Source organism: Fonsecaea pedrosoi, assembly GCF_000835455.1.
Source record: "Fonsecaea pedrosoi CBS 271.37 unplaced genomic scaffold supercont1.3, whole genome shotgun sequence".
Taxonomy (NCBI): Eukaryota; Fungi; Ascomycota; class Eurotiomycetes; order Chaetothyriales; family Herpotrichiellaceae; genus Fonsecaea; species Fonsecaea pedrosoi.
Window position 1 is genome coordinate 2,946,770 of NW_013550613.1, and position 12,679 is coordinate 2,959,448.

General features: G+C 53.3%; 7 protein-coding genes across 7 annotated transcripts; 3 read left to right on the forward strand and 4 right to left on the reverse strand.

Annotated features, from left to right (window-relative positions):
* Positions 1-145: 145 nt before the first annotated feature.
* Positions 146-1,495, forward strand: Z517_04983 (uncharacterized protein; the record flags this gene model as incomplete). The annotated part of the gene is made up of 2 exons (XM_013430311.1): positions 146-857; positions 909-1,495. 2 exons carry the CDS (start codon positions 146-148, stop codon positions 1,493-1,495), a joined length of 1,299 nt encoding a protein of 432 aa, XP_013285765.1.
* Positions 1,496-2,129: 634 nt separating this feature from the next.
* On the reverse strand, positions 2,130-3,611 carry Z517_04984 (uncharacterized protein; the record flags this gene model as incomplete). Its single annotated transcript, XM_013430312.1, has 1 exon — positions 2,130-3,611. The coding sequence occupies one exon, from the start codon at positions 3,609-3,611 to the stop codon at positions 2,130-2,132; it is 1,482 nt and encodes a 493-aa protein (XP_013285766.1).
* A 615-nt stretch (positions 3,612-4,226) lies between these two features.
* On the forward strand, positions 4,227-5,078 carry Z517_04985 (dephospho-CoA kinase; the record flags this gene model as incomplete). The annotated part of the gene is made up of 1 exon (XM_013430313.1): positions 4,227-5,078. The coding sequence occupies one exon, from the start codon at positions 4,227-4,229 to the stop codon at positions 5,076-5,078; it is 852 nt and encodes a 283-aa protein (XP_013285767.1).
* Positions 5,079-5,701: 623 nt separating this feature from the next.
* Positions 5,702-6,578, reverse strand: Z517_04986 (uncharacterized protein; the record flags this gene model as incomplete). The annotated part of the gene is made up of 2 exons (XM_013430314.1): positions 5,702-6,517; positions 6,567-6,578. The coding sequence occupies 2 exons, from the start codon at positions 6,576-6,578 to the stop codon at positions 5,702-5,704; spliced, it is 828 nt and encodes a 275-aa protein (XP_013285768.1).
* A 1,250-nt stretch (positions 6,579-7,828) lies between these two features.
* Positions 7,829-8,698, reverse strand: Z517_04987 (uncharacterized protein; the record flags this gene model as incomplete). The annotated part of the gene is made up of 1 exon (XM_013430315.1): positions 7,829-8,698. One exon carries the CDS (start codon positions 8,696-8,698, stop codon positions 7,829-7,831), a length of 870 nt encoding a protein of 289 aa, XP_013285769.1.
* A 941-nt stretch (positions 8,699-9,639) lies between these two features.
* Z517_04988 (uncharacterized protein) lies at positions 9,640-11,424 on the forward strand (the record flags this gene model as incomplete). Its single annotated transcript, XM_013430316.1, has 1 exon — positions 9,640-11,424. One exon carries the CDS (start codon positions 9,640-9,642, stop codon positions 11,422-11,424), a length of 1,785 nt encoding a protein of 594 aa, XP_013285770.1.
* Positions 11,425-11,523: 99 nt separating this feature from the next.
* Positions 11,524-12,594, reverse strand: Z517_04989 (uncharacterized protein; the record flags this gene model as incomplete). Its single annotated transcript, XM_013430317.1, has 1 exon — positions 11,524-12,594. The coding sequence occupies one exon, from the start codon at positions 12,592-12,594 to the stop codon at positions 11,524-11,526; it is 1,071 nt and encodes a 356-aa protein (XP_013285771.1).
* Between the last annotated feature and the right edge of the window lie 85 nt (positions 12,595-12,679).

Sequence of the window (12,679 nt, forward strand, 5' to 3'; positions counted from 1 at the left end):
GTTTCACCTCTCCCCGCGTCTTTCTTCCAAGGTTGTGGCGCGTCTTACCCTAGGCGCCCCAGATCAAGTATAAAAATGTAGCCAGTGGAACATTGGGCAGCTTGAGCCTCCGCTGCCTACCTAACTGCACAATCGAACTCCAAAAATGGCTCCCACCGCCCCAGCTCCTTTCTCCGAACCACTCCTCCCTCAGCTCGATCTCGGGGATCCGTATTACACGGAGAAACACCACCGCCTCCGTGCCTTTGTCCGCAACTACATTGACACCGAGATCGCTCCCTATGCGCAAGAATGGGAAGAGGCAGGCCAGGTGCCGGAGCATGTCCGTCTACGATATTGCCAGCTCGGGTTCGCGGTCACCCATCCTGTCGTTGATCCCGCTGATGCGGGCGGTGTCCAACTGCCTGCCGGAATACCTTACGACGAATGGGATACGTGGTGCTCCGTTATCGTAACCGACGAGGTCAGCCGTCTGGGCTGGTGTGGTCCAATATGGGGCATTTCAGGCGGCAACTCCATCGGTGCACCGCCTATTGCGCGCTATGGAACAAAAGAACAAAGACAAAGGTGGCTGCCGAAGATCGCCAGAGGAGAGCTCAGATTTTGTCTGGGCATCACCGAGCCAGACGGAGGAAGCGACGTCGCCAATATCAAGACCACCGCGGAGAGGAGGGGAGATCGTTATATCGTGAATGGCAATAAGAAATGGATCACCAACGCTCTCTGGTGCGATTATTGTACAGCTGCGGTGAGGACCGGTGGACCAGGCCATGGAGGTATCAGCCTGTTGGTTATCCCACTCAAGGCCGAGGGCGTCACATTAAGAAGATTGGAGAATACAGGCGTCCACGCCAGCGGTATGACATTTGATCCTGTTTCTGACTACCACCCCACTCTAACATTCTTAGGATCAACCTACATCACTTTTGACGATGTCGAAGTACCCGCGGACCACCTCATTGGACGCGAAGGCGGCGGCTTCCCCATGATCATGTCCAACTTCAACCCAGAGCGTCTCTCTCTGGCTACTGCCTCACTCCGCCTCGCTCGGGTCTGCGCCCAAGATGCGTACAATTACGCCTGCGATCGCGAGACCTTTGGCAAGAAACTGATCGAGCATCCTCCCATCAAGGCAAAGATTGCCAAATTCGGACTCTTGATTGAACCCGCCCACGCATTCCTCGAGCAGCTGTGCTACATCATTGAAACTTCACGCGTGACAGGAAAGCCGGTCAATATCGGCGGCATGACAGCCTTGCTAAAGGTGATGAGCACAAGGTGCTTGGAAAAAGTGTGTCGAGAGGCACAGCAGATCATGGGTGGAGCCGGCTACTCAAAGACGGGGCGAGGTGCCCGGATCGAACAGATCAGTCGAGATGTGCGTGTTCACGTTGTCGGTGGTGGTAGTGAAGAAATCATGCTCGACCTGGCTGTCCGTCAAGAGGTCAAGGATGTCAAGCTGAGAGCTGCTAGGCTTGCGGGCGCGAAGCTGTAAAGGAGAGATTGTTGTGAGAATTGTACAGCTCATTGTTCATTTCATCTCATGCGAGCTCCCGCATGCCATGGCGATTAGTATAGAAGTCGACGCTGCTCGATTCCACGGTCCAGGTCCACTTCAAAAGTCCATGCCACATAGCAATAGCTAGATTGTTATTGCAGTGCTGATGCCATTGATGGAACGAGTCCAAGACTGCCTACATCACTTGCTCTGGTACTGCCTGACCGATATCCCTTCGCCTCGGCTCCTCGGCTGCCGCTACTGCTCGTCGAGCTTGGTTCGATGCGAGACTGTAACTCCGCCATCATTGGTTACAACTCCTGAGTATAGAAGAGGGTTCTGCTATTTTGGCTAGTTTCGAGATTGAACTCTTGCCGAGGTTCTTGCCGAGGCTGCCCTTGGAGGGTTTTTCCTAGGTGGTGTTCGTGGCAGTAATAAGGTACGTTGCACGTATCTAGTAATTTCTGGGATGTGTCTGAGTGCAGAGGAAACCGAGGCGATCCGGAAGGAAATGAGAGGGAGGCGTTCCTCACACCTGCCGGAGATAGATCCATGAGATAGAAGGGGAGTTCCGCCTTTGCCCAGCTCCGTGATGCCTCCCTGATTAGCCAGCCTGTTTTGTTTCGCAGCCTCAACCGAGACCGAATTCCGACTTTTTGCTCGAGATCATCTCGATTGCCTCTTCCCTCGTTGCGATTGGATGGTTGAACTGCCAGCGTGCCAGTTCATCGACTGCGTTCTTGAGCCACGGACCTCCCTTGGGGTTGCCAAAAGCTTCTTTGATCTCGTTCCCCTTGAGGATCGGAGTGATGGCATGCGCGGCTTCGAGATCTTGATCGTGCAGGTAAGCAGCGAACTTTTGATATCGGTCCGTCGCGGTCGAGAAACCTTGCTCCACAATGTCACACAGCAATGAGAAGAGAACATGCGATCTCCACGCCTCTCGACACTGTCTTAGAGTCATGCCCACGTCTCCCCGAACGGCTTTCTCGTCGTTTACTGCCTGCACCGCTTCGAGAATGGAGGGTCGTAGGTCGATGGCATCTTTCAGGACCTTGCTCATGCTATTGGTGGCCTTGATGCCTTCCCTGGAGGCCTGGTATGCTTTTGCAGATGATTTATACCACGGCGTATACGCCGCGAGGAACCAACTCAGGGCTTGATCCTCTTTTGGTCGTAGGCTGAGGCAGATGGAGGATTTCTCGTCTAGGATCCTTCGAAGTCCATCGTAAGCGATGACTGCGTGTCCAGCATCGACCGAGTCATCTGTCGGTGACGTTGCCGGATCGGCAAACACGGTGAAGTACAGATCAAATTCGTTGACGTATTTCAATCCTGTGAAGGGATCGGGTCCAGCCATAATCTTGCCGATCTCTACCCCCACACGCTCTCTACTGATCTTCAAGCGGAGAGCCTCGTGGATGGTTTGATCTTTCATCGCCTCTTTCGCAGACGTCTCGATCTCGTACTGAAGTCGGCACGCGAACCGAATGAGACGGAGGACCCGTAGCGGATCGTCCTTGAATGTTTGATACGGTGCAAGAGGTGTCCGAATGATCTTGTTCTTCATGTCCTCCAGTCCTCGACGCGTAAAGTCTTCAACCTCTTGCGTGTCGAGGTTGTAGAAGAGGGCATTGACGGTGGCGTCTCGACGGAGCGCATCTTCCTCTGCAGTGCCGAATTCCACCTGTGGATGGCGGTTGTGGTGGTTGTAGACCTCTTTCCTGAGGTTGACAAAGTCCACGTCGATGCCAAACATTCTCGTGGTGATGGTTTCCAGGTGTTTCGACTTGTCGGGATTTGCTGCGATCTTGTGGATGTCCTTGACCTGCGAGTTGAAACCTTGTTGCGCGGCTTGTTCTTCGTATTTGGCTCCGTGCTTCTTGATGAAGGCCTGCAGAGCTTGACCAAACTCCCACCCGGTCATTGTACTCAGTGCCACGTCGATGTCGTGGCTCTGCACCCCGAGCAGTTTATCTCGGACCCAGCCTCCCGTCCACCTTAACACGAGATCCTTCATACCAGGGACAGATTTCATCTCCTCGCGGCAGTCAAGCAGGCATTGCCGGAACAATTTCTCCGCCGGTGTCAACGGCAAGTGGATGGTAGTCATGTTTGATGAAGCCCTTATTTGGGAAGTGCTGCGGCGAAAGCTTGTAAGTCGATGGATGGGTATGAGGGGTCGAAAGGTCATAATAAGTGAGACCCAACCCCAAGATTTTGATGGATCTCAATCCAGGCGATAGCGTCCCATTTCACTTGACGGTGTTTGATCAAACAGGAGGGAAGATTGGTATTACCAGCATGAGTCACTGAAAGTGCAGGCGGGGAGGTCTAGCCTGACAGATACAACACCAAATGTATGCGTTGTATCGAAAAAAACCAATACACTCTTCGGCTGTTTGTTTGAGAGTGCTCTCCCATCGCTGGCCTACAGCACCATTCGATGTGGTTGACACTTGATTTTTACCAGGCCACTGCAGGCTAACTATCAGCCTCGCCAGCCCACTTTGTTTGACACCGGAATATTGTTTCACCGGATCTCGATGTCAACCTCGGCCATTGTCGGCTTTCACGAGTGAACAAGGCGCTGTAGTGCCATCCATTTACATACAGCGAAGTCGAGCCGCAACTTGTGCCCGCTTGATCTGAAGTTTGTGGTAACTTGTTTCCCAAGACTTGCTCTATGCTCGAGTAACGCTGGCCCTTTGCACCAGAGAAACACACGATGCTTGTGATCGGTCTCACAGGCTCGATCGCAACGGGCAAATCCACCTGCGCCCAGATCTTGTCCTCCCCTCCACACTCGCTGCCCTTGGTTGACGCCGACCTGCTCGCACGAAAGGCCGTGGAACCGGGTACATGGGGATACCGGCGCATAGTCGCGACCTTTGGTCCCACCACACCCGATCTCCTCCTCCCGGCCTCGGATCCCCAGTGTGGTGGAAATGAAGACGGGCCGAACGGGAAGGGAAGACCGCTGAACAGACCCGCGCTGGGGAGAAGGGTCTTTGGCAACACGGAGGAGAGGATACGCGACCGGAAGAAGCTGAACGCCATCGTCCACCCCGCGGTGCGGTTCCTGATGGCCCGCGCAATGCTGTACTACTATTTCCGCGGGTACTGGGCCGTCCTGGTCGACGTGCCCCTCCTGTTCGAGTCCGGCCTGGACATCTTCTGCAGCACCGTCATCGTCGTCGCCGTGTCCGACCCGGCGATCCAGATGCAACGCCTCCGAGAACGCGACCCGCATCTCTCGCCCGAGGACGCCGAGAACAGAGTCAAAAGCCAGGTGGACGTGCGGGAGAAAGCTGCACGGTGCGAACGTCGAAACAACGGCAAGCCGAACGCGGGCAAAGGCTACGTTCTCTACAACGACGGCGACAAGGACGATCTCAAGCTCCAGATCGCGGACGTCATGGCGAAGATCAAGTCGCAGAGTCCGCGGTGGTGGAGTCTCCTACTCCTCGTCTGCCCGCCTCTCATGGCCACAGTCGCTTCCTGGGAAGTCCTTTGGAGCTGGTACGCGCGGCGAAAGACCATCAAGGAGAGAGGTGAAGAAATGGCCAAGCCGAAATGAAAGACAAAAAGAAAAATTGACGACGAAATGTTAAACAAGTGCTCATACTACTAGATTTTTATAAAGAGAAAATCGGTTTTCGCTCAAGTGGGCTGATTCTGACCCTGGACATGGGGAACCAATTTATACCCCCTTTCGAGTTTCAAAGATGGACCGATATCAAAGAATCTTCTCTATGATGAGAGGTTCATACACACGGATGTTTAGGCGTGGGTCCGTGTTAATTGGAACTGAACATGTGGCGAGAAGTAATTGTGATATCACTCGATACCACGAGTTGAGTTGTCGAAGGAACGGGGCTGGGCAAGACTGTGGCCACCGTCCACAAACCTCTCTTCGACATGCCGCTGTGCCGCTCCGTGCGTGACGAACCCACTTGCAGTGCTGAGATCAGACATCTCAATGCCCCTTGACCAGGTTCATCTACTGCTATCTGCCGTCTTCCTCGAGCATCACATCAGAATTGGGGGCTGGTCTCTACTTCTACAATTCAAGTCGATACTTCTCTAGTCCCTTCTCTCGTTTGGAGATTTTAGGAGACACGCTTCGAAAAAGGCCAATGGGCAGTGTTGTGAATGAATTGTATTGAACCAGCATAATTCAAAGCATAGACTGTCAAACTTCTACTGAGATGGCTTCCATCCCATCTCCGTTGCTCGTCCTTGCCACCTTTTCTTCTCCGCTTCAATTGTTGCCAACTTCTTCTCCAGCTCTCGTATCTTGTCAAGCTTGTTTTGGCGATGTTTTCGAGAATTGATCGTGTTACGTATCCGCTGAGCCCCTTTCTTGTCGGCCATGTCAACGAAATGGATTTGTGGTCCGTATTTCGTCGTCGCACTCGCCACGCCTTTTGAAGACAGACGAGCGTCAGGTGCACTAGATGGAGTGCAAGCCATCGACTTTGGTGTTCTGATCGAGTTGTTTGCATCCGGAGCCCCGCAGAAACCGATATCCGGTGTCATAGGAGAGGATTTGGTGCTGAGATCACAAGGACTAGGGATTGAGATTGAGGTGCATCCAGGCATAAATTGGCTGCTGGGTGCTCCTGGGCACGGGATATCCCCCGGGAAAGAAACCGCGAATGGGTTGGCAAAGAAGCTCTCTGGGAAATTCAGAGGCACATTGCCCACCAAGTCGGACGGATCCTCCCTCGGAGGCGCCACCTCCCCAACTGAAAGAGGAGGAGCAGTCTCGCCCATATGGTGCGTGGCATCCTTCAGAATCTGATATGTATCTTCATCGCGGCAGGCGTCGCCGATGCAGTCATCAGAGACGTCGAGATTGTCCCACCCGAGCGCCGAAGAGTTATCATCGTTGCCGATGGGACAGTTGTAATATTGTGATTGAACATTTCGCTGGCCATCATTGATAGCCAGAGGATAGGACCGTACGTAATTATTCTGTGAAACCGGAGACTCCCACTCGTGCCATTGATGGTTCTTATGGCGGGTAGAGTGAGACGAGTTGACGGGTAGGTTGTGTAGTAACGGTAACAACCATGGTGAACAACTGTCCAAAGTGACCCCCGGTCAGGACAGGTGGAAGTGTGATAGACGCCTTGCTGTTCGTTTGCCTGATAGCAAGGCAGGAAGGGGAGAGGGGACGGGTATGGGAAGGGAAGAGAGAGAAGAAAGAGGGAAGTGGGATGAAAGCATTGAAAAACCACTTTGAGCTTGTCGTCGTCCGAGGCGGATGAATCTAGACCCAACGAGGTAACCGGGACAGGCGGCTCGGTCTGACAGGAGCAAAGTCAAATGCACCACCCAATGACACGGCAGCTTCATTGTCTTGGATGCCCCAATAATCGATTCAAGACTTTTTGTCTGACAAGCAGCATTTTCTTGGTCAGCGGACAAATGACTCACTCTTCCACCATCACGTTACAGTGAACAACGCTGCGCCTCGCTCTGTCCGACCAAATGGTGTAACCTGCTGCCTTTCATCGAACCGATTCGATTCGGAGGACCGAGGTGCCAATTCTAGAAGCCACTTCCCCTTTTCGCTTGCTGCTTGGACATATCAAGTACAAGGACGGATACAAATCATGTATCAAGAGAGAGTTTCTTCCGCCTCTGTTTCCTTCCCCACATAATCAATGGCCGGACAGACTTCCAGATACCACAAACGTACAGAGGGACAGGACCGGGATGTTGCTGTCGGTCGTCTCCTGTTCTTACCACTTGCCTGAACGGTACTCAGTACAATTTCAACGACAGTGACAGAGTTATTCGATGGTCGACGACAACTTCAGAATCAACATGACAAGCATCTTTAAAAGGGAGCATAACTTCCTCCAGCTGTTGGAGAGTTCTTCGTGAACAGTCCAGCAGCAGTGATGACGAATGTTTATATCGATTGTCCGGCCGACATCGTTTGACTTCCCTCGTGAAAATTACAAGTTTTGCCGATCTGAGCTCTGGTTTTTGCTTCACTACCGGTTTCTGTTTTGTTTTCTTAATGACTAGACCCTCGAGCTGTTGGGAATCCTGGGGATGAAGAGTTAGGTCGAGAAATGGTGGGCTGAATCGGTGTCCCGGTGAAGAAACCATACATGCTTGGTGGCTTGTGATATGTGCCATGGTATTAGATGTATACTGTATCTGCTTGGAGATACTCTAGAATTTGAGTCTATTTTCCATCCGGGGTGCTCCCAAGTACCCTCTATCCACCACGCTATGCAAACATGTCAAGGATTGGACAGCTCAATATGAGCCCGTTGAATAGATTTGAATCATGCAGGGCCCGACTGCTCACGAACCGCAAGTCATGTCGATGAGAGGGTCGTAGTTAGAGTCGACCACAGCAAAGCTAGGCGAGGCAGTGAAGTCGTCGACATCGTAAAAGAAGTAGTTGAGGCTGCTGAAGCTTGCACACGAAACTTGCCACCAGAACGTTTGCAGACTGTCGACCGAGGGAACTGCACTGCCAACAGCGTCGCCAGAAATTGGCCAGCCCGTCTCAGTAGTCCATACATCGCGACCTCCTGCGACCGCTCGCACTTGGTTGACTGCAGCCCAGTATGCGTCACTAGCAGCACCATTGTCGATGCCAACGCCCTGCCAGTAGGGGTATGCATCGTTTCCGAGCCAGTCAACGGCTTCGATCACTGCCGTGTTGGCAGGGTCTACCCACGCGGTCCAGGTATCAACATGTCCAACAGACTTGCTGCTAGCTCCAAGACCCCAGAGCATACCGCGAACATCGTTGATCTGAGACGCCAGGGTATTTGCATCCGTGTCGCCCCGGTATAGGTCTTCAGAGCCCACCGATACGGCCAAGATCCAATCGTGTCCGTATTGTTGAATGGCTTCCAATAATGCTTGTTTTTCTGCCTCGTAATGGGTATTGTCTTCGGTCCAGACGCCAACAAGCAGCGAGGTACCAGTTTTGATGGCGGCAGGGACCGCGTTGGCTAGGGTATTGCAATCGCTGGAAGCGTACAGCCGGGCGCTCTTGAAGTTTCCCGGAAAGCTGGCGATCTTGTTGAAGACAAATTCCCAATCTGACTCGCTCCGACAGGCCCCATTGGCGAGATTGGCCCCGATATTGAATCCTTTGTAGTATGCCTCAGCTCCGGTGACGGCGGCAGCCGTGAGAGCAAATAGTTGACTTGTCTTCATCTTCAATGAGAAACCGTGTAAGAGGACTATTGTAACCAGGAGCAACCGAATAGAATTATGCGAGCAAAAGAACAAACGAATGACTATGGCTACTGAAGCAGCCAAACGAAGGGACTTTTGATGGAGGTTAAACGAGTGACATGAACGACGAGGTTGAAGAAGAGGATAAAAAGTGCAACCCAGCAACAATATTATGTACCTCGACGACAGACGCAAGATCCAAAATATTCAAGGTTAGCCCTTGCAACCAACGAGACATTGACCGGGGCTGCTATCCGCCATCTACCATGGTGGAGAATTGAAGCCTGAAAGAACCAAGAAGGGGCGCTATATCCGCCGGCCGATAGCCACTGACCCATCGATCCGGGGCAGGATCAGCGTACGTTGCTTGTGGCTGTACCTGCCTTAGCGCAGCCTGAGAGATTGAATGGGCCTGCTCGTTGACGAATGGGTTCCAGATTCTAGGGTGTCTTGCCAACGGGTGGCCCACGAAAACAGAGACATTTATTTCCAGCCTCGGGCAATTAGAGGTGTTCGTATTCGTGGACTCGAAGATGCAGTCTCGCCTAGGTCTTGTGATGAAGAGAGGAATGAATTGAAGTGCTGTTTAGAGGCAGAGTTCTCGTCCAAGGACACCAACTACGGCTCGTCGGGCGAAGGTCCGGCAAGACAAGTGGGCGTTCGCTTCCCGTTGCCTCTAAACTTGAATGGGTCTAACCCCTGACATGGTGCCCTGAAATGAAGACTCCACGACCCAAAATCCTTCTTGACCCCAGTTCAATCTGCCGAAAGAGCGCAATCAGAGAGTTGATGACAAGGCCGGACCTGCACATATTCTGACGAGGCAAGAAGCAAGAGAACACAAGGAGACCTCCCCTATCAGTATGACCTAGTGGGGACACTGTACGAGTGATATTGGACCGTGTTGCGCCTACCATGCGATGGCAGTTCGCAGGCAACGGCTGGTGCTCGTGGTGGCTGTTGCGTGCACTCTGTTCTTCCTCCTCCTGCATCTTCGTGGATCAGCCTTAGACGCTCTGCCCAGGGTATCGTTTGGGACTGAAGGAGTCCATCCTCATCGCCCATTGAAGCCCGGGAAGGGACATCTGATCAACCCCATTGCCAGCTTTATTCCTCTTCCGACAGGGGTTCAAATTCTCCCCAAAATCCAACATGAGTTCAAGGCCGAGGACGGGCTTGCTAGAGAGTCTCGACTGGCTCGTCTAGAGGCTATCAAAGAGGCTATGGTGCACTCGTGGAAAGGATATCGAGAGAGGGCGTGGCTGCAAGATGAGCTGGCGCCAGTCACGGGAGGTTATAGGAGGTCTTTCGGGGATTGGTCTTTGACGCTGGTAGATGCTTTAGACACGCTCTGGCTGATGGGCATGAAAGACGAGTTTGAGGCCGCAGTCCATGCTGTGGTCGGCATTGACTTCAACACTGCCACCCAACTGCCCATCAATGTCTTCGAGACAACGATCCGGCACCTGGGAGGGCTGCTCGGTGCGTACGACGTGAGCAATGGACGATATCCCGAATTGCTCGACAAAGCCATAGAGCTTGGTGAAATGCTGTACGGTGCTTTCGACACTCCGAACCACATGCCGGTCACGAAGTGGTCAAAGATTGGTGTAGAAGGTGCATCCGGCCACACGCTCGTTGCTGAACTCGGGACATTGAGTCTAGAGTTTACCAGGCTCACGCAGCTGACCGGAGAGCCCAAGTATTACGACGCGGTACAGCGCATCTCGGACTGCCTAGAGAGCCAGCAGAACTACACAAGGGCACCGGGCCTTTTCCCGCACATCGTCAATGCGAGAGAATGCTGGTTCGGTGACGGGGTTTCTTTCTCCATCGGCGCATCTGCTGATTCCGTCTACGAGTATTTCCCCAAGGAATATCAGCTGCTCAGCGGCGCCAATCAGCAGTACAAGAGACTCTATGAAATCGCCAAAGATCCCATAAAGGAGTTCATTCTCTTCAAGCCTATGACTCCTACCAACGAAGACATTCTCATGGCAGGTACATTAAAGGCCTACAGGCCGGGCCACACCGAGGTGACGCCTCAGACTCAGCACCTCGCCTGCTTCGCTGGAGGCATGTTCGCTTTGGCAGCAAAGCTCTTCAATTCCCCTGAAGATCTGGAGACGGCTATGAGATTGGTCCGCGGCTGCATGTGGGCGTACAAGCAGACTGCGACGGCCATCATGCCAGAGATGTTTCACCTCATATCGTGTCCAACTGACGAAACTCTATGCAAATGGGATGAGAAGGCCTGGTTCAAGCACATGCTCCTGCTCAACACCCAGGACGAGAGTCCCCAGGACAAAATGCTTCCGGAAGACGAACGCCTTCGCACGAAGTCTCAGCGGCTGCGCTTGCCCAAGGGAGTCTCGGCCATCGCCGACCGTGCCTACGAACTGCGCCCCGAAGCGATCGAGTCGATCTTTGTCCTCTACCGGATCACTGGGGAGGAGACCCTACGTGAAGGTGCGTGGGAAATGTTCGAAGCCATCAGCAAGCACACGCGCACAGAGTTTGGGTATTCTTGCATCGAGGACGTGACGCAGGCGGAGCCACGGCAGACGGACAAGATGGAAAGCTTCTGGATGGCGGAGACGCTGAAGTACTTTTGGCTGTTATTCGAGGATCCCAGCGTTGTGAGTCTCGACGAGTTCGTCTTGAACACGGAAGCGCATCCGCTTCGACTCCCAAAGAAGAGATGACATGATGTGAATTATGTGAACGTGTTTTTGCCTTAAAGTTAGACATCTTGCGGGCCGGTCCTTCGAGGTTTGATGGTAGTTCTGAGGTGGCGCAAGCGTTTAGAAGATCCTGTTCAATACCTGTTTCACATCATCACTTATCCTCTCGGGCACAGCAGAGTCCTGGCCCTTCTTCTTGCCCTTGACCTCAGTCTGCCTCCATGTCCTCCTGACATCCACAGCACTGTCACCTCCACCAGAATTTCCCGTCTCCTCGCGGTCTCCTTTCCTGCCAGCCTTCTTTCTCTTGATTCCCTCGACCCTCCTCCCTTCCTCCACGCCCTCGATGAAGCGCTTCGTCTCCTGGGCGATGGTCCTCCTCTCTTCATCCCTTCTGCCCTCCTCCTCTCTCTTCTCCTCCCTGATGCCAGCCATCAACTCCTCCCACGCCATCCCTTTCAAGTACTTCATATTCCACAGGTCGTCTCTGTAATAGCCGCCCTTCTTCCCGCCCACGGTCGTGGCATTCAGAGTCTCAGCACATCTTCGAGCAACCTTCTTGGACGAGAACTCGATCCAGCCTTCCGTGTAGAGTTGGCGCGAGTTCTTTTTCGAGTTGTGTGCGTGCCTCGACGCGGGGGAGAGGAAGAGCCGCTTGATTGGAGAGAAGCCGCGCTGTTCCAAGAGCTTACGCAGCGCAGACGGTTTGAGATACGGGGGGAGGGATGAGAGGTACACCACGCCGGGAGTTGTCTCCTTGTGTTTGGATTTCTTGGGTTTCTTCTGGTTTGTAGGCCCGCCTGTCGCGGACGCGGACTGGAGTTCTTGGTTTTCTGCTGTAGCGTTGGTCGCTTCTGCATCCCGACCTTGCTTCTCAACATGCTTGGCATCCTCGCCATCCTCGCCATCCTCCTCATTCTCATGTACATCGTCACGGTCGTCGAACTCTGGCTGGGCCGTCGCGGAGGGGCCGCTCACCGTTTTCTTCTTCTCCTCCGGGGTTCGTCTGCGCTTCAGATCGTACGCATCCAGTTCTTCCTCCTCGTCAGTGCTTCCGTGCTCGATTTTCCGCCTCTTACTTGCCCTCCCGGCCTTTGACACTTCGGCCGCTTCGGAATCGTAGCCTACATCCTGGTCGGAATCGTCCGAGAATCCGGCGTCGAGATAGGTATTCCTCCGCTCGGAACTCATGGTCTCAGACTGTCAAAACGACCAAAACTCGTCGAATCGCAGGCACGGACAAGAAGAAGACCTCTCTCTTGGCAGCTATTTTCTT